The sequence below is a fragment of the Ambystoma mexicanum genome, chromosome 4q (assembly GCF_040938575.1).
Source record: "Ambystoma mexicanum isolate Mex_15411 chromosome 4q, UKY_AmexF1_1, whole genome shotgun sequence".
NCBI lineage: Eukaryota > Metazoa > Chordata > Amphibia > Caudata > Ambystomatidae > Ambystoma > Ambystoma mexicanum.
The window spans coordinates 794849747-794873111 of NC_090928.1; the positions used below are offsets into that span (position 1 = coordinate 794849747).

Consider the following 23365-nt stretch of genomic DNA (forward strand, 5'->3'; position numbering starts at 1 on the left):
CTTATGCAGCCTGGCCTTTGGCATCCAGGGTCAACGTTTGCTCCGACGCACCTTTCCTCAAAGCACTTTTCTTGTCATGGAAACATGGCTCTTTAGTGTCCTCTTTTTTTGCTCACCATCACCATTTAGGCCATGTGTCTGGCACCCAAAAAGGTGCTAAAGGCATAATTATTATAACGCAGTTGTGAGGCAAGGCCCTGGTGCTCAAAGGAGAAGGCGCAGCCATTTTGCTGGTTCTGCTGAACTGCAGCTTGGTGATGTAGGGAAGTACTGCTGAGTGGGTAAATATATCCCACATTAGGCGCCACATGCCCATGGCCCTCAGAGCGCACAAAAAAAAACAAAAGAGAGAGAGAAACAGAGGACAGCTACCGGGAATGCAAAGGGAGGTAGTCAGAATTAATTAGCAAAATTAAAGAGTAAGGTTTTTAAAATGCTCTTAAACGCTGTCAGTGTCTTTGACGATCTGACAAAAGATGACAAAGCGTTCCACTCTCACGGTGCATGAAATTCAAAGCTCGTGTCACCGAATGTTCTCAGACGGAACCGAGGCTGATTCAAAAGAAGATTTTCAGTGGAACACAACACCTGCCCTGTATGTTTAAACGAACGTCTCTTAATGAGGTATTGAGGGGCAACCACGTTCTGACATTCATAGGTGAGAGACAGAATCTTGTGCTTGATTCTTTGCTTGACTGGCAGCCAATGCAATTCTTTCCTAAATGCAGTGATGTGTCCGTTCTGAGTGATCTGTAGGCAATGGAGATTTGCCTGTGATGTACCGGCAAGTAAAGTGCAATAGTCTAATCGTGTATTGACCAATGCAGTGGCCACCAACAATCTATTCTTTATGTAGAGGTATCCTAATCTGGTGGAGTAATGTAATCTCGTGTCTACATGATGATTGAATCTGTGAAACATGTTGCTTTATAGATAGATCAGCGTCAAAAATAACACCCAGTGTTTTTTCCGACTTTCTCACAGAAATCAAATTATCAGAAACTGGGCATACTAAAAGTTCTAAGTTTCTTTAATCGTGGACCAGATGCCATAATGAGAAGCTCGATCTTCTCATTATTAAGTGCCAATGAATTGAGCGCAATCCAAATCTGGATTTCAGTATAGACTACATTGACTGCAGTAGTATCATCCAAGTAGTTTCCAGTCAACTCAAATAAGACCTTGGTCTCGTCTGTATAATTTGCATATTGGCCACCCAGTCCATCTAAGAGTTCAAGTAAAGGCTTGATATATAGAACAACAGAGGGGACAGACAAGAACCCTGTGGTACTCCACATGCCATACGAATATGGGGTGCCTGAGCATTTTCATTGGCCACTCTACAGGTTCTAGGGCCCAGAAATGATGCAATCGATTGAGAAGCTTTTACTGAGCAATTGGCAATAATTTTGAATCTCTCACACAACAAATTATGATTAATAATATCAAACACTGCATAGAGATCTAACAGCATAAGTAGTGCTGGATACCCCTTCTCAATAATCCCTATAACGTTGGATTTAAGGTCAAGGAGAGACGTCTCTGTTCTGTGTTAGGTTCTATAGCCAGATTGGTGAGGATTAAGAATGATATTTTCTTCTGTAAACTTCTGTAGTTGCAGGTACGCCACTCTGTCAATAATCTTCAGCAAATAAGGCACATTAGTGCTTAGCTGCTAATGCTTAGTCCCTGCTGGGTCAAGAGTATTCTTTTTTAAGAGAGGAGTTACCCAGACATCCTTCATGGAGGCGGGCACCATGCCTTCCTCAAACGAAGTATTAATCATCTTAGTGATCCAAGGGATCAGGGTGTCTAAAGAGCCTTTCAAGATATCAGCAGGACATGAATCCCCTAGCCATTATAACAATCTCAAGAACCTCCATTTCTGAACAGCTATGGAGGTCAAATTTTAGAAGAGTCAATAAGTAGTCTGAAGTTGTAACATTTATACTGTCCGGGTCTTTGTTAGTTACAAGGCCAGCCAATTGATTAGCAATAGTCAGCTGATGCCTGATAGTTTTATTTGGAAATTCCTCTTTTATAGATTGACACCACATGGAGTCTTTAGTGACTGGGGCAAATGGGGATGTATGGCTGTCAAACTCTAAGAATTTTAAATAATTCATTGGAGCTAGATTTAGCATTCTCAATACGTACATTGTAGTTTTTTCTTTTTGCTTCAATTATGGTATGTTTATAGATATGCACAGATCTTTTGTATTTCTCTAAAGTGAGAGGGCCAGGGTTCTTCCGCCATTCTCGTTCCAGCCTTCTTTTAATTTTCTTTGCTTCAAGCATATTATCATTAAACAATGATTTATTAATAGTTTCTATTTTTACTTTCTTCATCTTTTCAGGGGCAAGGATATCAATAGTTGCCTTGATGGCCAACGAAAGATGAGAAACTAAATCAGGGGTTTTCTTGAATAATTCTATATTGCCCAACTTAGTAGACAATAATGTAGAGAAAGTGGCAGGTGAGATATTTTTAATGATCCTGCATACGATCTCTGTACTCATTTTAGTGTCAAATCTAGATGGAGAAGTGGGTAGCAGAATAGTTACTTTGACCAAAAAATGATCAGACTAGGGACCGGACTGAGTGCCTATGGCGGGACTATTCAAGTTACGGGATAGAATCGATCCAGTGTATGACCACCATGATGCGCTTGAACTTTTACCAATTGAGTATAGCCAGCCACTTCAAGAGAATAGAGCAGAGAGGTAGCTTGAGAATCATATGGGTCATCAGCCCACAAATTAAAGTCTCCCATGACCAATACTGTCAAGTTGTACTTGGTAATACCACTTAACAGCTCAAGGAGTTGTTCTTCAAATAAAGATAAATCTTGATGAGGTTTATGTAACGTGAGTATATTAAGGGAGATATTAGGATTCATTTTCATTTTAACGATGAGATTTTCGCAACCATCTATATTTGGGATGTTAAGGGCATGACAATCATAATGATCTGTCACAATAAGTGCCACTCCCACCCTCACTGTCCTATACAGTCTACCCTATACATTGTATACCCAGCTGGCAGAGTGCTATCTACAGAAATCTGAGCAGTATCATATAGCCAGATTTCAGTGAGCGCCAAAATATCAGGTTTATACATGGTAATTTAGTCAGCAACCCCAACCCTGTGTTTAACTAATGAGTGGGTTTTCAACATGGATACAGTTGGCAGTTTGTCAGAGAGTGTTTTTTCAACTTCTGTTTTGATGCCTGAAATAGAAATACCATCCCTGAAGAATTCTTCTCGGTGGAATAACCATATTACTCAGTGAAGTAATTATTCTGTATTACTGCCCCCTTATTAATATCAGTTTCCAGTGCATTGGACTGATCATTATCTGGGGGAGGTAAGTGATCCAGGGGTGAGGTAGTTTGAGATAAAATATCCTCTATAGTATTCATAATTGTAAGGGGAGGGGGGCTTATATGGATTATGTCTGCCTCTGGAGTGATATCGCTGACAGGACGCAGAGCCAACGCTAGATATTTTCCCAAGATTTCCACCTGTTTCATTTGAGACCGGGTTGTCATTGGAGCTGACATAGTGGATACTGCTAAACAGATAGGGAAGCACAAAGACAGCAAACCTTACCTAGTGTTTTAAGAAAGAACTGGAATAGGAGGCTGTGTAGGGAACACAACAACAGACCTTCCACCAACCTTCCACAAACCAGCACTAACCGGCTCAGTCACGCCAGCGCTGTTGCACCAGCCGGCGAAGGAAAGGGCTGGAGAACTACAGTAATGCTGGGAAAAAGTAAGTAGTTTTAGATCACATAGAAATTCACTTAATCAAATGACCACTATTAAAACAAGATGTTTAAAACTAAAGTAGTAAAACTCGAACAAAGTAAAAGCACGCTTGTGCACAATAAATCACAATTCAATCAGTTTAGAGCCCACAATGGTGGAAATGTCAGCCAGTAGGTTTCCTGAAAACCCCTTAACAGCCCTCTCTTCGCACAGGACCCATTGTCCACCACTGCCCCTGGCTGGGGGTCTACAATTTTAAATTGGTACACACCTTTCTTTCTTCTCCCCTCACTAAGCCTTCTCACTCTTTTTGTCCATTCCATCCAATGTCTTAAGAAGTAAATGTAGAAGATTTGGGGGCAAAAACAGGATATCTTACAATCTCTCCTTCACTGACATTTCTAAAAGGATGTTGTGGGGTTAAAAAGCTGAGGGTACATGTTTAAAATATTTGGTTGAAGATCAAGTTGCCCCCAAAATTGGAAGTGCCCCCTCACATTTAATGACTGTCATCATACATCAATATAATGGATATGGGAAATGAGTGAAAGAATTATTTTTAAAAAATGTATTGGTTCCAAGATGCAAAACTTCAATAGATTATGTAGAACACTGAATGGCACTGTGGAGGTGAGAGTTTAGTGGGGGCGTTTAAAACCGCAGGGAAAAAAACCTTTGAAAGTCTAGTGTGCTAATCTGTGGTCTTGTAGTTTGACAAGTGGATTACACAGGAAGAGCAGCAGAAGGAGCCAATATGCTTCCCCTGACTGTGGTCAACAAAGGAAAGTTGACAGTGTTTCAGCCTTTAGATTGTAAGCGATATTCAATCAACACTACAGCTAAGTCAATGCCTAGCCTGGGATGCTGAGGAAAACCCTTATTGATGTATTTTTATATCCAGTTCAGTACTCTGGATGACAAACCTTGTATAACACCCCCCTCTTAGAATCCCCCTGACCCCACTGAGCCAAGAAGTAGGTTTGTTTTGCAAATAAAAAGGTTTATTTGAAAATGTAAACAATATATACATACATATATATATTTATATATATATGTATATATATATATATCACACTTTATAATAAATTAATATCTGATAGTACACTTAGACATATGAGGTTGATCAACAATGGGTAATCTGGCACTAGCACACTTCTTTACAATCAAAGAGGAGTTAATATAGGATGGATAAGGTAGCAAAAATACTTTTATGGTTTCAAGGGAAAAGCAATGAGGAATAAAATGCAGTACAGAAATCTTGATATGATTTTAGCAAAAGATAAGATAATCACTTTTTCTCTGGCAATTCACCCCCTCCCCTATGCATTGTAAGAAATGTAAGGAGATGGAAAGAGGAGCACAGAGTTCTCAGGATTGCAATCAAATACAATACGAAATTCAGTTCCCCCCCAGCAAACTTAGAGGAAACAGGTAGGAGTTTGAAACACAGGCCCAAAATGCTTTTTAAATGTGATGGCAATGGATGGGAAAATGTGCCAACTGATTTTAATTCCCTCTAGAGATTCAGGGTGAGTGGGAGATGCGTGTTGGTATTAGTTCAGGCTCACTTTAGCAATGCTCTATGAGTTATTACCAAGTTGCAAACGGATTTTAACAAAAAAAAGAATGGAGCCGCTATTTTGACAAGTGGAGAAATTGAGCCAAAATCGCGGTAAATTTCGCGAGTGCGTGTCTCGCGATTACGGGAAAAGTATAGGGAGTAGGAAGTCAGTTCTAGGTTCTAAGCTTTCAGATGAAAGTTAAATTTCGTTCCTAGCCCAAACGGTTCCAGAGATACGGACGATTAAATAAAGGTAGTTTTTCGGATTTAAAGTAAACTCAAAATGACAGGTGACAGCTTGCAGCTGCAGAATTGACAGGTGACAGTTGTACAGCTTTAAAAATGACAGATGACACGATTTCTAGGAGGCAGTTCTACTTAGGTTAAAATAGTTTGGATTAGATTATTTTAACTAAGAGATTGGTTCGGCACAGTTCTGCTAGGTACTCACAATATAAATTTGAACTAGGCCTCGTCACGGATCTGGTCAACACGTCCGGCTGCGGTTCTGTCTGCTCGGCGGGTCAATCGGGCACCGGTTCTGCTCACAGCGATCTGGGTCAGCTCTGCTCTGCTGGTCTAGCCTCTCTGGATTCTGGATGTAACACTGCTTTCTGGGTACTGCTACAGGTTCTTGCAAAAATTCTCGGCAAAACTTCAAACAGCTCGCCCGGCTGTTGAATAGTTTGGTTAGTTTTGAGGCCTGCTGAACAGGATTCAGCTGGTGGATTCAGGCCTCTCTGCTACAAATTCTGGAGTTAATTTCTGCTACAGGTTCTGGAGATTGATGGATTTGAAGTCTGGATCTCTGGATGTGAAGTCGTCGGTCAGCATGCTCCGCAGCAAATGGAATTGAATGTCCCTACCTGTCCCAGCAGTCTCTTTTTATGTGTTTTGAAAATGGGTGTGTGCCTGGGCCTAGCTAAGCCTGCCCCTCTCTACTGGTCATTGGCCCAATTCTCCCCTCTCCCATGATTGGGGGAAGGAATGGAGTGTCAGAGTGATGCTGTAGGTTTTATGGTCAGAGGAACCTCCCCTTGTCTAAATGCACACAAATCTATTTCTGATCCAAATACATATTTATCTATGTACCATTTTTCTCATATTATAGGTCCAGTTTACATATTTTCTGTAGCACCAAACCATCCGATCCCTGTCTTTGTACGATGTCGTGTCCACTGATGACAGAATTCTCCCCTTTTCATCCAGATAACGACCTCTAAACCTTTCCAGATTTTACACAAATGTGCACCAGGGATATGGGTTACAGATGATAAAGTGTCCGATTTTTAACATGCATACATTTGGAGTGAGACCCTATTTTCCGCTAGCAACCCCCCAGAATACACCACAGGGTCCTAACGCCTCTTAAAATGTGCACCGAAAAATCACAAGAATAATGGTATTATTTATATAATTTTGACCAGTCCGCACTATGCGTTATCTATCTTTTTAAAATTATGCTCTGGTCAAAAAGGGGTGTGGCTTCCCACATCACAGGGTGGAATAACTGGTTTATCCACTTCCCACAAGCCAGCTTGTTCACAGAGGCACAGCTGCCCCCCAGTTTCTCCCAAGAGGAAGCTATTTTACGACGCCCCCAATATAACATTTGCCTGAGTCAAGGAAGTTGCATTGTTCAGTCTCTTCCAGTTCCCAGGTGCTCCACCCCTAATCTAATCAGAGAGGTGTCAACTCCTTTTGGCAAGGGGCAGCAGGATGCAGCTAGGCCTGGGAAGAGTGGCTGTTGATCCAGTTTCAACTCCTGTCGGGGGTAGTTGTCAGGCAGAATTCAGTTTCATTAAGCCAGGTTTCAGCTAAATGTCACTTTTTGTTCCCAGTTTTCTACATTCAAATCAAACTGACAATTTTTACCTATAAATTAAATACTTCCTTCAAGTCATTTCAGAATATAGTTTTACATTGTATCCACCTCTTAGCAAGTCTTTCCTTGGTCTGGTTTTGTTTCATTTGTTCAGTTTTACACAAAAGTCTGGTGGTTTTAAAACGCCGGCTTTCTGATAGTGGTGAGCACTGGTAACGCAACCATTTTTGGGATTAAGAGAATGAATTCCCCACAGTTCTGAGTTGCTTTTTTGGCAATCAACATTGCCATTCCCAATGGTTTCAGGCTACTGTGTGTGTGTAGCCCAATGGTGGTTTTAGGCAGTGCCCTCCTGTGCTCACAACATAGGCAAAAATGGGTGACAGCCTATTCTTCATGTTTTCCCTGTGCAGTCTCTGGGGAGTTCTGGCCATCATGATGTTTTCCATGCCAGTACTGCACAGTTTTATGGTAGGGCTTGGATGCATGGGTAAAAACATCCCACAAGCTGTATTATTTCAGTTCAGTTATTATATTGTATACGGCTCGTTTTTGAGTCCTACAGCAACATTAACAACACATAGAGGTAGAGAATGTGCGGGGGCAATTGGAGTGTATGCAATGCTTGAAGTGTACTGTGCGTATAACGTGCACTCATGAGAGCGTGTGCAATGCTTGAAGTGCACTGTGTGTATAACGTGCACGCAGAAGAATGTGCACACCTGCAATGCATTTAAGATTGTTGTACATAGACATAACAATAATGTTATATACTTACGCAGTTAAATGCCAAGTAGTGTATGACCAATTTTTGGCAGACGGTAAATGTGGACTCAAAAGCATTAATAAATTGCAAAAAACAGTTGGTGTCACTTCTTCAGGATGCCTTGCACAGAAGAATTTAACCTGATCCCTCAAAGGCTTTTTCGCATGGTTGCAAAGGGCGATACTTGTTTTATTTATCTGCCATGTCTCAAAAGAAACTTTCTTTTCTCTATCCAATCAACAAAACCTATATGCATGAACCCTCCTTTCCCTTGGCTGTCACATTGTCGTCCCAGAGGATATGTGCAACAGTTGGCACAGAACATAATGAGCAACAGCAATTTCTGATACAAGGGGAGTGGTGCCCAGTTCCTCTTCAGGTCTAGCTTTCACAAAAGGTAAATTGGTTCAAGCAGATGTTAAGGCGCTCTGCAGCCATTGGCCCAAACCTATCTCAGACGGTTATCACTCTGCTCTTCAAGGTGACTATATACTTCATAGGTAAGAATGTGTGCTCTATCCTATGTACAACTACATTTGTGTACAAAGTGATCTCCATACAGTTTACATCTATAAAGTACTCTTATCAGAATAGTTCACCTGAGACATACTTATCTGAAATTCTTTATGCAAGGTGTAGTCATGCAGATCCAGTTTGCAGTTTTCCAATTACAATTATTTGGTTGACAGGCTAGGGGATCTTTGTTCTAGACTTGTGTAGAAAATCGTACAAAAAAAAAATCAAAACTAGTGCTACTTTGCAGACAGAGTTCACTGTTGATCACGATAGGAGCTGCACCAGACGAGGGGCTGAATGCCTTACAGTAAAAATATCCATCACTTGTAAATTGCTATGCCTTTTTATTACCCATAATGGGCCCCTTACCATTGTCACAGGAATAATGTTGGCATTACATGCTTTTTATCTGAAGCTGTAAGAGCAACCACCATATTAAAGTAGAGAAGCATATTTGCGGCCATCTTGTTATTAGCACATTGAGTTGTAATAAGTATAACTAACACTAGCATACACTTTGATGCCGCTATAAATTATTTAAGAATCAGCCTGTATGGGTGCTCCTCTACCCTTAGAACATTGTCTTGTTTCTTTTGCCATGCATCAATTTCTTAATTTTGTTACCTGTGAGTCTCCAACTCGGTGATCAAACACTGTAGGCCCACTTGCATCCTATCTACAGGTTGGACATCATTAGCGTGCAGTAGAACAGAGACATGCCTATCATGAGGGCCTCATTCCAAGTTTGCCGGTACAGTAACAATGGTATCTGTAAGCTTGCCGCCACTGTTCTTACGTACCGGCAAACTACGAGTTCTGCTCACGGGTGCCTTTTCGCCCACCAGGTCTGACTTAAATGGTGCAGATGCATCCAGCCTCCCCATTCCCATAGAGCCCTGGGGAGCAGTTTTTTCCAGCGCCCAGGAATGGGCAATTACCGGGTCCGGCAGGTTCGTAATGACCCAGTAATTGCCCATTCCTGGGCACAAGGAAACAAATGATACTGGCAGCAGCCGTGCCTGTTATACCTGCACAGCTACCACCAGTATTGTAATGAGGACCATTGAGTGGAATACAACCTTTTCTTTCAAGAAACTCTAAAAGCTAGCTACATACAGATTAAACAGGAGTGGCAGTAGGACACAGCCTTGATGTAGCCCATCCAGTTGTGAATTTGGGATGTCAGTGTACCTGTCCCAATGTTTCACCCAAAGTCCATGTTGCTTTATGAAACTCTACTAACGACCATTGTAACATTGGAGTAATGCATTAGCATGTCAGTTTACACCAAAGTGGGATGTAAATCCCCAAAGCCGCAACAGAAGCTCCTGCAAGTCTGCTTTGTCGATTTGCCGGCTGGGTGATCTAGGACAATGCAGAGACCCACAGAGGGGCCTTTGCTAAATCCTTTCTGTCCCACAGGGATCAGATCCTCAGCACTCACCCACAATTGAAGTGTCTAGACACTGTACATAGACTTTTCCAACTCATCCAATAAAGATATCAATCTAAAAGACCCAGATTTGAATAGTAAAACAGCTCCTCTAGGAATTTATGATAGTCAAGGAATACGTTATTCTATTAAACAGAGAAATTAATTGTTACACACTTCATGGAGCTGCTCTCAAATGGGAAATAGGTACCCTATTTGGATGTGGAGCGCTTGAAATGCTTAGATTTTCCAGAAGGTGCAGTTCCTACAGGTAATCATAATGGTGCCAATTGTTGTGTCCCATGATGATGTGTTAAGAGCTTCTTGTTGCTACATGGATAGTATGATTTCAGGTAGAGGTGCTCGAAGGATCTGCCGACGAAGCGCCATTGGGAAAATTCATCTTATATTTTGCTTCCATCTATGTGGTAAGAATGGGTTCGCCAAGCCTAACCCTAAATTGCTGTAGCAAAACCCAAGCTCCTTGCACATTTCCTACCAATTTTGCCAACCAAGTCTGCATTATATTTTTAAACAATTTTCTGATACGCTATTATTGTTTGAGTGGTGAGAATCTGTGCCAAAAGCAGCTATGCCTAATAATTGGAAACAACTGTGGTTTGAGTAATGCCCAACATAGTGTTTAAATAATAAATGTCCTTATTTCATAGCAACCAAAGGGTATTCTATCATTTTAAGAGTGGTTGTCGCCAGTCCTATTCTTTGTGAGTGCCTTATGTCATTCCTAAGGACATGTTTCATTTCCAAACATTTGTCATGGTAGATTAGGGAAGCTTGTCAACTCAGTCTATACATATACATGCCTTTCTGTGTCAAGGGAAATATAATGTCTTATGTTAGTGCTGCTTTCTGTTAGTCTCAAAGATGTCTGTCAAGATATACTCAAATTAACCTATGTTAATCATGCAACCAAACGTATGAAGGGTGTCATTGACCATCTCACGTTGGGTTGAACATTTATGTATACATTATAGTGATATTTGTGTATGAAGGGATTGTGATCCTGTTCAAATAAATCTACAAACAATGCACAAAATGATCTGGTAGCCCCTCAACTGAGAAAATAAAAAACAGCCAAATAACCTGTTCCATGGGAAGGTGTCCACTCGGGGGGGTCTACAACCACGTCTTAGCTCACTGTACCTTTCACAGAGGAGAAATATCCATTTAAATATCAGTCTGGTCTCACCCACTTAAGCACTGAAATGCTAGGGAATTCTCCTCTGAAAAAGGGTACCAACAGCAACCCCACACACAAGTTTCAGCATAGTCGGGCTGCATCATTGTGGTGAAGCTGTGTCTCAGTACATTGAGCAAGGGGTCCACGTCTGTATTACCCTGGGTAACTTAAGGTGAAACCCAAAGTTCCTAAAAATGCACAAAATGGTCTGGGAGCCTGTAAGGAACTCATGATGGCAACAGTAAAGACAGACGTAAGTGATTGCAGTTCAAGGGTGTTTATTAAACTGTAAATACAGGGTGGAAAAATGCCTAACCTAAACCTAAATCTAAGATGGGAGCAAGTTTCGACCATCAAATGAAAGATAAGGCAGTCCTTGTGGCGTTTTGTCAAAGTAAAAGTACTTAAAAACACGTAATGCCAAATCCTTACAAATAATTACAGAAAGAGTGTGGGATAGGGTTTCAATAAACAAAGCAGTATTCACAAATGACAAGTCAGGATGTGATTGCCAGGGGTCTCCTTCCCCCACATTTTGAGCACAGGACAAGGTGGGTCTCTTGAGCACAGAACACAGTCAAGATTTCCCAGCACAAGCTGACAGTTCTGTTCCATCTACCACGTTCTTCGATGGTTAAGTCTCTTTTCACTAAAAAGTCTCTTGCCTTCGAGGGTCTGATATTTTCAACAAACAAACACAAAGTTCTGTTTCACGTATGGCTCTGGGTGACAACTTCACCCCTGGGTCCCCCTCTTCTGGGCGCAGACCCCTCACCAGTCGTATGCGACAAATCAATTAACATGTTCCTTTCTTAACAAACTATGGGTGATGATTTTCCACCCCTGCATCTCCCTTCTTTTGGTTCGGACCCCTTTTCAATCGTCAGCCTCCCAATTTCAGGTTCACAATGGCTTTTCTTGCATTCACTAATCACAATGGGCATCATTACACGGTAGGCGGTAAACCATGGCGCTATTAGCGCCATGGTTCATGCCGGTAATTTACCGGTACCGCCTTGGAGGAAAGGGGAATTACTGCCCTTCCTCCATTGCCCTTCCCCATTCCCATTTTTGCCCCATAGGGCATAATGGAAATGGGGAAGCCGCTAATTACGGTACCGCAAATTGCGGTACCGTAATTAGCACCCTGGTCCCTTTGCGGGTTGGATTTTTAACGCCTGCAAAAAGCAGGCGTTAAATTCCCCAACCCGCAAAGGGACCTTGTAGTAAGGCAGTAAGGATTTACCGGTATTGGTAAAATACTGGTACTGGTAAACCCTTACCGCCTACCGTGTAATGAAGCCCAATGTCCTTTCAAATATTTCATCGTGGACATCCCTCCGCCGGGTTCACTCCTGTCAACACAATGTTCCTGGGACTTCAGACTTCGTCCCTTCTTGTTAGCATCCCTCCGATGGTTTCACTCTTGCCAACCATTACAACACACTGGGGGTCATTCCGAGTTGGGCGGTAAGGGGTACCGGGCACCGGTAAGGAGACCGGTGCCGGTAATCCCTTACCGCCCAATTCCGAGGTCTCTTAGCGGGAACCATAAAGTATGTGTGGTCTGACCACACGTCCTTTACGGGTCCCGCTAAAGGACCAGGGCGCTAATAACGGGCCTGCTATTTGCGGGTCCGTTATTAGCGCCTTCCCCATTCCCATTGAGCCATATGGGGGCTCAAATGGGAATGGGGAATGGTTGGTTGAATGGGGACTTACCAGGTCCTCCAGGGTTGGAATGACCCGGTAAGTCCGCATTCAGCCACACCAGACCCGTACCGGTATAGGAGGCAGCCATGGTGTTAATAGCACGATGGCTACCGCCCAACTCGGAATCACACCCACTGTTTGTGTAAAACATTTACCATGTGGATTTCGTTCCCCTTCGCTTCACAATCATTCGTCTGTCAAAGTTTTTCAATTTTACGGAGGATTTGACATGACCCCTGTATGACCACTTTGACCCCTTTTCCTAAGGCCTTCTGGTTATGGCAGTCTCTATCATCGGGTAATCGCCCAGAGTTGCCTACTTGAGCACCCACTTGGTGCCAGACTTCTCTGTTGCTGGTTTTCCCCCTTTTTACATCAATAGTTCTTTTACAGTTCAAATCAGCCATTTGCTACTTCTTGTTCTACACAGTTCAGTTTCTTATCGACTCTCCACCCTCACCGGCTGGATGAACCGCTTCTCCTTCCTTCTCTTTGGCGTCAAGTTTGGTACCACAGAGACAAGAGTCTCTCCCTGGCCTGGTAATTAGCAGAGGAGGGTCGTGTGTACCACTGACACCTGCTACAACCCACGCTGGATATTGTCTGAGGTCTGATGCTTCTGTCTGCTGAGGTTTCACGGGCCTTAATCAGAAAGGGCAAGGTTGCTTCTCTACTTGTCACCTTCTCAGTATGCGCCGTCTTTCACCTCCTCTTGAACTGCCGTGCTGAGTTAGCTCTCACGTTGTGCGGTCTGCCTTGCTCGTCCTGTGCTCTTGTGCTCCACCTTTTATCCCTGTGGGGAAGGGCAAGGGCTGTCATGTGTGTTTGATTGTGGTCAATTGCCTGACTTTGCCTGACCGTTGTATTGGGACATGCTAGGTAAATGGCTCTGGTGTTAGTACGTTGTCTCTCGTGTTGTGCGAAAGTGTTTGTGGCGGAAAGGGGGGGTAGTGTTTTGGAATATCCTACGTGGTAGGATGGGGAAAAGATGTTTAAAGAAGGAGGATACTGCGTCTGACCCGTCGGTGTCCCACTCCCACTCCCCAAGGACCCCCTAGAACCCCACCATCCAGGTGATCCTCCCTCACTGATCCTCCCCCAGGAACTGGATCCAATAGCAATGGCTGTGTCCTGGCCACATGGATGACACTACCTAGAATGAACACAGACAAATAACCTGTTCTATGGGAAGGTGCCCACTCGGGAGGGTCTACAACCAGACACATACAGATGGTTGAGTGGGACCAGACCCATATGCAAATGGTTATTTCTCCTCTGTGAAGACTGCAGTGAGATAACATGTAGCTGTAGGCGTTCCTGAGTGGAAGAAATTCCAGAGAACAGGGTATTTGACCCATGTTCATTCTCAGTAGAGGGGCTCCCACACTCTTTTTAATACAAACAATTTGGCCATCTTGGGACAACTGTAGTTTGTATCACAGAATTTAACAATTATGAGTTGAGTCATTGGTCCTCATCACGCGGTAGGAGGTAGCCATGGTGCTATTAGCACCATGGCTACCCCCTTACCACATTCCGGGTCCGTGTTCCCGAAATAGGGACTTACCGGGTCATTCCAACCTTGGAGGACCCGGTAAGTCCCCATTCTGGGAACCATTCCCCATTCCCATTCGAGCCCCTATAGGGCTCAATGGGAATGGGGATGGAGCTAATAACGGTACCGCAATTTGCGGTACCGTTATTAGCTCTGTAGTCCCTTAGCGGGTCCCATCCATAGCTCCTGGTAAAACCAGGCGTTAAGGAAGGGACCCGCTAAGGGACCTCGGAATAGGGTGGTAAGGGATTACCGGCACCGATGACCTTACCGGTGCCGGTAATCCCTTACCACCTACCTCGTAATGAGGCCCAATATGTTGTATCCTTGTGATAAAACTATAATTACTATCACAGCTTTGCCACCAAGCTACAACATTAACTTTTTTTTAAAATGTTTTATAAATTACTTCCACTAATGATCTCATCACATTTTTACAGATGTGTTAATGTCTCTTTGACTACATCTACAACTAAAAGCTAGGAAAGGGAAACAAATATTATCTTTTTGAGCCAATTGCTATTTTTCATCTCAAATTCCCTTAAAACAAATCTTATAAATCCTTCCACTAAATCTTTGGCACCCTAAGTAAACGTATTAATGTGCGATAGCAGCAATTGGCTAACCTCAAACTAATTTTCGTTCATCCATGATGCCGTCTTCTCTAAGAATATTCACAAAATAATCCCCCATGCACTCATTATTACACATGACCCTTGCAGGAATGTTAGGCAGTGCTATGCCCCTTCTTGAGTTTCACCTATGCTTTTCATTCTTGCTGGCATTCCTATTTCCTCGCTACCCTAAATCCATCTAATTTGCTCTCGGATTGTAATTAATTTTAATTGGCTCTGTCTATCTTCTCTCTCTCTCTCTCTCTTTTCCCTCACCCTCTCACTCTTGTTTCTCGTCTTTCTCACTCTCTTCTTCATGTGTCTCCTTAAACCCTCTTACTCACTGTCTGGTTTTTGTCTTCGTTGACTTTTTGTTCCTCTCGCTTTCTCTCTTTCTCGCTCTCTCTCTCACCCTCTCTCTTTCCAGCTTCTTGTTCCCTTCTCCTTTGATCTAACCCCCTTTCTCCTTTTCACATGATCACCATCTCCCATGTCTCTATTTTCCTTTGACCTTCTTCGTGGCTATCTCATTTCTGCCCTCTTTCTCTTACTCTCTCTTGCTTTTTCTTTCTCACTCTCGTTTGTTGCCCTATCATCCTCACTTGTTTCCTTTGTTGTCCATTTAATAGTTACAATCTCACAATGTTGCTCTTTCTGAATTTCTCTGTTTATCCTTTTTTACCTCGTCTCTCAATCTGTTCCTGTCTCCACTCTCTCTGCCATGTTCTCCCTTTCTTACTCTGTGCTCTCATTCTCTCCCTATGTCTGTGCCTGTGCTTTTTGTTTTCTACTCAATCATCTTTGTAAATATGGTCCCTCTTCACCACTCTAACGTTTCCTCAATCTCTGTTCCCTCTCCTCCTTTTGCCCATGTCCTCTTACTTTTATATACTCCATTGTCACCAGTGTCCATGTCCCCTCACCGTTACTCCCTTTCTCTGCTTATCTCCTCTTTCTTTCTCCTTTGTTTGGCTCGTACAATTTATCTGCCATTTCAGATGTTCATTGTTTCTTTCTCAATGTTGTTACACTCCCATGTTCCCTCCCCTGTGGCGCCCCTTTACCTACAGTCAGTTTATTTATTTCTCTATCTCAGTTTTCCTCCTTTTACCTCACCTGTTCTCCCCTCTCTCTCGCTCTTCTTTTCTTTCTTAAGTATTTCATATACCCTTATGTTGATCTCTTCCTCTCTTCAGTTGTCCGGTTTCTTCCCTTTATCCAGGTCTTTTTCTCCGCTCCTCTCACCAGTCTTCATTCTCTCTGCCTTTTTTCAGCTGTTCTCTACCTCCCTTTGCCCCTTCCTCTGCTCTGCCCTCTATCTGTCCATTCGACATTATTGTTCTCTCTCATGTCACCCATTAATGTCTTTCCTTTAAGCTATGTTTCCCCCTGCCTTTCCTGTGTCTTGTATTCAGAATGTTTCCAAGCTCAGAGCTCCAACCAGAATTAGAGCTGGGAGACGAAGGATGCTGCAGTGGTAACAACCGTGTAAAACGTGGGCATTCGAGATAGAATATAGACAGGTGACCACTGTGCCCTGTGTGGCACTGCGGTGTGTAGATGGTTATGACTAATGCATCCACAGTGCTAGTTGAAGTTCATGACACATGATTGCCTTTGAGTGACAAAAGTGCCACTATTTGTAGATTTTGCCTGATATCACTCAATATACTCTATGGGGTATCCCCAGTGGGAGTTTGCATACTCACAGATCCTGCCTCCGCCTTGGTTCTTGTGTGAAGTCCCTTGATAAAAAGACAGAGGTGCTCTGCAGTTTCGAGATGTTAATGTGCAGCATATCATTTCGGCATCACATTTGAGGGGACTTGCCCACAATTTGTTTATTCATTGGCGTTCGAGGGTTCACCACAAAGGCCAAAGAAAACTCTCTTTACTTACCATCCGCTTTGCAAAGTCCTGGCAGGGGCTTGTGATTGTGCTCCCTTTTATTGGTATCATTCCTTTAGGGCTGTTGTCAGTTTTCTTGTTGTAAAACTCCACCCCATCTTCAAGCAGGACCACCCACATCGGCTTCCATTTGTTAAAAATGCTGCCCTGCAGGAGAAGCAATTTGATAAAGGGAAAGTGACCAAGGGCTCATGATGCACACATATTTTCTAGCATGACCGATCTCATCTTGCTAATTAATTTGAAATCAGAACATCATATTACAAATGATAAATAGAAATTTAATTTATATTGATAATCGCACATTTGCAATTGTGGTGCTATTTTGCTGCACAAATTGAAAGTTTGGAATTGTAATTATATTTTTTTGAGTAAGACGAACTAAATTAATGCAAGGTAAACATTTTTCTTTCATTTTATTGTTAATTTATCACGCACTTAATACCAGCGAGTGGTTTCTAAGCACGGGATCGGGATTCAAAACTGTGTTGCGCTGCGTTGTCTTGCTTCCAAGACAAACGCGTTGCCCCTGAGCTATCCTTTCCCCTATGCAAACAATAACATGGATTCAACAGTAAAGTGCATACAGTGTCTCCCTCCTTACATTGCTCATCCCAGATCATCATACAATTTCAACAGGAGGCCCCAGGGAAGTTCATATGGTGAATTTAGGGTGTGATAATTGCTAAGGGTGTCTATGTCCGTCCTGAATTCCCATAGGAAATCATTGTAGACTCCGCCCACTCCAGCAGTGAAGTTAAGCACATCTTTTCATATTCAGCACGGTTGAAGGCAACCAGTGACATTTAGACCTGACAATAAATCTCGTAAGGCTGAGTTAGCGCTTAGTTAGCACACTGTTTTTTCTCTCAGATCTGTAGGTTCCCCTATGTGAATGAATTATCTGCCTGAATTCCCAGCCTCCCTTTTCTAGTTCTGAGAAAGAAATCGGAATATGGCTAGACCACCTTTATTCAACAGTAGAACCTCCTTGCAGATATCTCATGGACCAGGAGGCGGAGGATTTCGCAAAAGGTCAATGCCAGGTGTGATTCTATAGAGGATGTGTGAAATGCCAGTGCGAGCAGGATGCAGATATTCCCACAACATGCCTCCTGAGAAACAGATTATTCCCACGAAGATAGATACACTCTAAACAGATGCATCTATTGTTTCCAAAGCAGCTGGTAAATTATATTATGGCACATTAATAGACAGTAGAGAAATCCAGAAAAATGTTTTGGATATCCACATTGAAAATATATTAAAAGAATTTACATACAATTAATATCAGTGGAGAATATGCGCATGTCTGTTGATCATTCTGAAAACCTAAATGAGTTTTACTATTAAGTGGGTTGGAAAGCCCAATACCATGAGTAAGTCAATGAGGTCATCCAGAGGTTGCCTGTAAATGCAGTAGCCAGGTTGGAAGCCCATTTCTTTGAGTTGTTGCACCTCAGTTTATTTGGATAGCTGTCCATGAAGCAGTTGAGAATCTTCAGAGCGATATCATGTCTACACAAGCACACAAGTCACAACTCCCGGTACGTACAGCTAGAATAGCCACTTGAGTCAAACGCAGCATGTGCTGTTTCTTGACCAGGCTGCATGCTCTGAGTTCCCAAATTGTCAGAGACCAATATATTTATATTTGGGTTTGTATTTCATTGTTCATATAGCGCTTTAATGCAAAGCGCTTTACAGTTTAACAAGTTTAACAACAAGGAAACATCAAACATAGAACATCGAAGAAATAATAATATACATGAATCAAACCAGAAAAACAGCATGTGAAACAATTTGCATTTGAGAAGGAAGAGAAGGGAGGGGGAGGGGAAGGAGAAAAGGAGAGAGAAAAGGGAGTAAAGAGAGTAGTAAGGGGGTAGAGATCATGGGGAGACAGGGAAAGATAAACGAACAGGAAGATGGTATTGGGAGGAGAAGGAAGAGGAGGAAGGGGAAAGGAGTCAGGGAGGGGGGCGAAGGAGGAGTGATTTCAAGGAGGAACCGAAGGAGGAATAGGTGGACATGGAGCAGATAGTGAAAGGAAGGATATAGATCTCAAAACTCTACTGGATGAAACATTACATATAGCGCTGGTCATTGCAGAGTTAGCTGCAAATAAAATATATTTTTTAACGGATTTTAACACACTATATATATATCATGCCAAGCCACGCTTACTGGCCACCTGAAAGCCATATAAAATGGATGTCTACAAAGTCTCAATAAAAGCCGATATCTCATGAATCAAGGACAACAATAGATAGGGACATAAGCTGCCTATCAACAGATTTAAAGAGATAGGCGTAGCCTCTAACGTCCAGCACCCTGGGGAAATCAAAGATACTATAATCCAATAATGATTGCTATATCTTTAATGCAGCTCTTTTCTGATTGGTTTCCTCTTTTTGGATAGCATGTTATCTTATTTTAATTACTACTTGTCATCTTTGTATAGTAGGAACTCCGCTAGATGCCTGGCCACTCCCCTTCTCACACGCCTAGCTGCTCACTGCATTCAGTCTTTCCGTGTTGCATTTCATGGTGGCTGCCACAGCTGGAACTGCTTCTCCATTCCGGCTGGTTCCCGCATGGTCAGCTGCTGCCCAGCATTATTTTAGCACTGGAGCAGTGTATCCATGTCTGTGGCCCTGACATCAAACTTCTTCCTTTTATAGCGGTAGGTCTCTTATTGTCATTTTAATTTCATTTTAATTCCTATCCATGTTATATATTTACTAGCTGTGTTCCCTGTACAGCGTGTACATGAGAGGATGCTTGGACCTTGGAGCTTCTTGGAGGCATCGAACGTGCCCTAGTTTCTCCCCCTCCAACACCTAGCAGTTGACTGATTTTAAGTCCCTCCTTTGCATTTCATAATAGGCACCGCTGCTGGAGTGGCTTCTCTATTCTGATGGTCCTATCATTGTCAGCGGCTTCTTGTCACTCTTTATGAGCACTCACGCAGCGTATCCACATCTGGAGGTGCTGACATCAGGCTGCTAGCTTTAATAGTGTGAGGTCATTATTGTCACTTTTATTTCCTATCCCTTCCTTTTTTATTATTTTTAAGTTTTCATTCCTTGTATAGCTTGTTCACTAGGGGATGCCTGGGCCCACATTGTCTTATTTGTTTTAGTTCTGCTTTTCATTCTTTGTAGCCTCTTTCTAGGCATGAATCCTAGCCAGTCCCCCGCTTGTCCTTCATCTAGCAGTTCACATTTGTTAATATGTCCTTTTGTCATTTAATGATTTCGACCACTGTGATTGTTCCATCATGGTCAGCTGCTGCTTGGCCCTGGTTATGGGCACTTGTGCAGTGCATCTGCAGAGCGGGCAGACACAGTGGATGCCTGCTGCTATGTTGGAGGCGTGCCAGTAGCGAGCCTTTCTGGGCTTGTTTGGGCTAAGGACATGCATAGGGTAGTGGTAGTAGTAGTCATTTATATTGCGCCTTTTCCCATTTGTATGGCCTCAATGCGCTTTGTTGTAGGAACACGCTCGGGCACCGAAGTCCAGGTATGGGAAAATTCTCAGAAAAGGCTTAGAGTACATGTGTGCATTTGGCCAAGATTAGGAATTAGGTGGTCTGGCTAGGTTCCAGTAAACAACCCAAGAGGCCATGCATGTGGATGGATGCTGAGGGAGGTCACGACATTGCGCTAGTGCAAGAGACTCTATATGTGAACAGCTACAACGAAAATTGTCATAGGTTGTCACTGTATTCTAATGTATTCTAATAGCAGAGGTGTTGAGGCAAGTCTGGTGTAAGGGATGAAGCTGTTACGTGTCCAGCTATACTGAATTTGTTATAGGTTCAGCTGCACACTGACCTTTGGCCTTGCCTGCAACCTACCACAACTCATTTATACAGTGCAGTAAGTTTATCTTACCATAGAGATTTACTTCTTTCTTGTAATAACTGTCCGGGACCTCCTTGGCCTGTCTTTTACTGCTTTCTCACACTGAAGGCACTAACAAAACTTCCCCCTAAGCGATTTTTGCATTACTCTCTCCTGATTCTATTTCTCCTTTTTTCTTTTTTTTTCTTTATTGCTTTCTTTTAACAACAACAAAACACATAACATACAAACAACCATAACATAAATGGCTTATTGGCACTTTGTACGGATCTTGCCCTTCCACTGTCATTTCATAGTTTTCTCCAACGACCTTGTTAGTTCAGTCCGGAACTCCCGTTGGGTCGAACACCAGGTCTGGTAAGCATAATGTTCTATTCTTGGGCTTCGTGCTTGGTCTTTCTATTTCGTCTATGGACCCTCTGTTTCGGAGGGATCTTCAGAGTTTCCCTCCTCTTCGTGGCCAAAGAGGTCTTGTATTAGCGTGTTCCATGCAGTCAACTTGTGCGCGGTTTCGCCTTCCTGTTTTACCACTGCTCTCATCCACACCACCGTCCCTACCTGCGTCCACTTCTGAAGGTCTGACCACCATGCTTCTACGCGCGGGCCCTCCCTTGACTTCCATGTCATTGCTATCCTTCTCTTGGCCAGTATACTTATTAAATCTTTCATCTTTGCTAGATGCGATTCGTGTTTACCCCCTCTCGAGAAGAGGCCCAGTAGGTACTTTTCGGGGTGTTCCCCCTGGATTTGAAGTCCGCTTCTTGCTATCTTAAGTCTGATCCAGTCCCAGAACTCTTGTATCACAAGGCAGGACCAGAACATGTGTACCATGTCCGCTTCTTCCGACGAGCAGCGGGGGCACCCGCTCTGGCCTCCCATCTGGACTTTATTAATCTTTTTGGGTGTGAGATACACTCTGTGCGTTACATATAGCTGCGCCTGCCTAAATCTTGCATTTCTGGATACTTTTTTTGGGTATCGTAGGGCCTTGGCCATTCTTGGTCCCTCAGGTGTCTCCCCAAATCCTCCTCCCAATGCTGCCTCGTGTGTTGCTCCTGTGGGTTTTTAACTTTCAGTAGCTGTTCATATAACCTGGAGGTTGTGTGTGTTCCCTCCGCAATGTCATACCATACGTCTAATGTTGTCTCTTCATCCTGGTCTTCCCAATCTGGCCAGCTTCTCGTAATGTTTCTCATCATGCCGGTATATAGGATGAATTGACCCACATGTATTTCATATATGTCTACCATTTTGTGGAAGTCTGCCCACCTTCCCTCCCTTCTCAGGTCTCCAATTTGTGCTACACCTTTAGCCTCCCAATGTGCTCGATATGTTGCTAATGTGTTTGTGTTCCCTCCCAGGAGACCTGCTAGAGGGATTTGTGCCGACTGCGGAGCTTTTGCCCCTTGGAGTTTCCACGCTCTTTTCCATAAGTCCACTGCAATGTTGAGCTTGTTCGGTAGGGTTCTGAGCAGGGGTCTGTCGAGCCATAGTATTTCCCTTAAATAATATTGTTTCAGTGCTGACTGGAAAATGCGTGCGTCTATTGTTTTGTCTTCCCCCAGCCATTTTACTGCAAATTGCAGCTGCGCTGCTAAGTAGTACTTCTCGAAGTCCGGTAGTCTAATACCCGCTTCTTCGTAGTCCTTCTGCAAGGTCCTTATTGCGATCATATTTCTCCCTCCCCCCATAGGAATGAACGTGTTATCGTGTTTAGTTTGGTGAAAAAGGCCCTGTGTATGCTGTATGGGATGTTCGTGAGGAAGTATAATAGGTGGGGCAGTACCACCATTTTCAGGTGGGCTGCTCTTCCCATCATTCCCAGTGGGAGTGTCCCCCAGAAGGTCATCGACCGCCATGTTCTTTCTAAAGCGACGAGCGTGTTGGATGTATGGGTATCAGCGGTGTCATGATGTATCCCTATACCCAAATATTTGAAGGTGCGAGGCACCCATGTCAGGCCCAGGTCCGGCAGACAATGTGGGGGGACATGTTTTAGAACTGCCAAGGGGAAAAGGAGGGACTTCTCTTTATTAATCGCTATGCCCGAAAGCCTGGTGTACGCCCCGATCGCTTCTAGGAGGCAGGGTAGGTTAGTGGTTGGCTTGCTTACGAATAGGAGCATATCTGCGTATAGCGAGATTTGGTGGAGTACCCCATCTATGTCTAGTCCGGTGTCTCTATATTCTGCTCTAAGGAGTACCGCAAATGGCTCTAAGTCCAGGATATATAACATTGGCGATAGCGGGCACCCCTGCTTGGTTCCTCTATGTATCTTCCACTCCTTGGAAATTAATCCCCCAGTTTTCACCCTTGCTCTGCGTTCCTTATATAGTAATCTGATCCATCGGAGGTACCCCTCCCCAATACCAAAATGGGAGAGTACACTCACCAGCCATTCTCAGCGCACAGAGTCGAAAGCTTTGACAGCGTCCAGAGACACTATTACGCTCTCATCTTGTAGTCGATTTGTCTCATCTATCACATGGTGAAGTCTGCAGAGGTTCCAGGACGTGTTCCTTCCCGGAACGTAGCCCGTTTGGTCCGGGTGAATCAGCGTGGGTATTACCTGTTTTAAGCGGTTGGCTAAGACTGCCGTTAGTATTTTAGCGTCCTGATTAATAAGGGATA

At 43.2% G+C, this 23365-nt stretch overlaps 1 protein-coding gene across 1 annotated transcript in view; it reads right to left on the reverse strand.

Annotated features, from left to right (window-relative positions):
• Positions 1–23365, reverse strand: part of PLEK (pleckstrin) — a 324415-nt gene that overhangs the window by 176021 nt on the left and 125029 nt on the right. The window contains exon 2 of the mRNA XM_069608360.1: positions 16857–17012. Coding sequence (XP_069464461.1) covers positions 16857–17012 — 156 coding nt within the window. The remainder of the gene's footprint in view (positions 1–16856; positions 17013–23365) is intronic.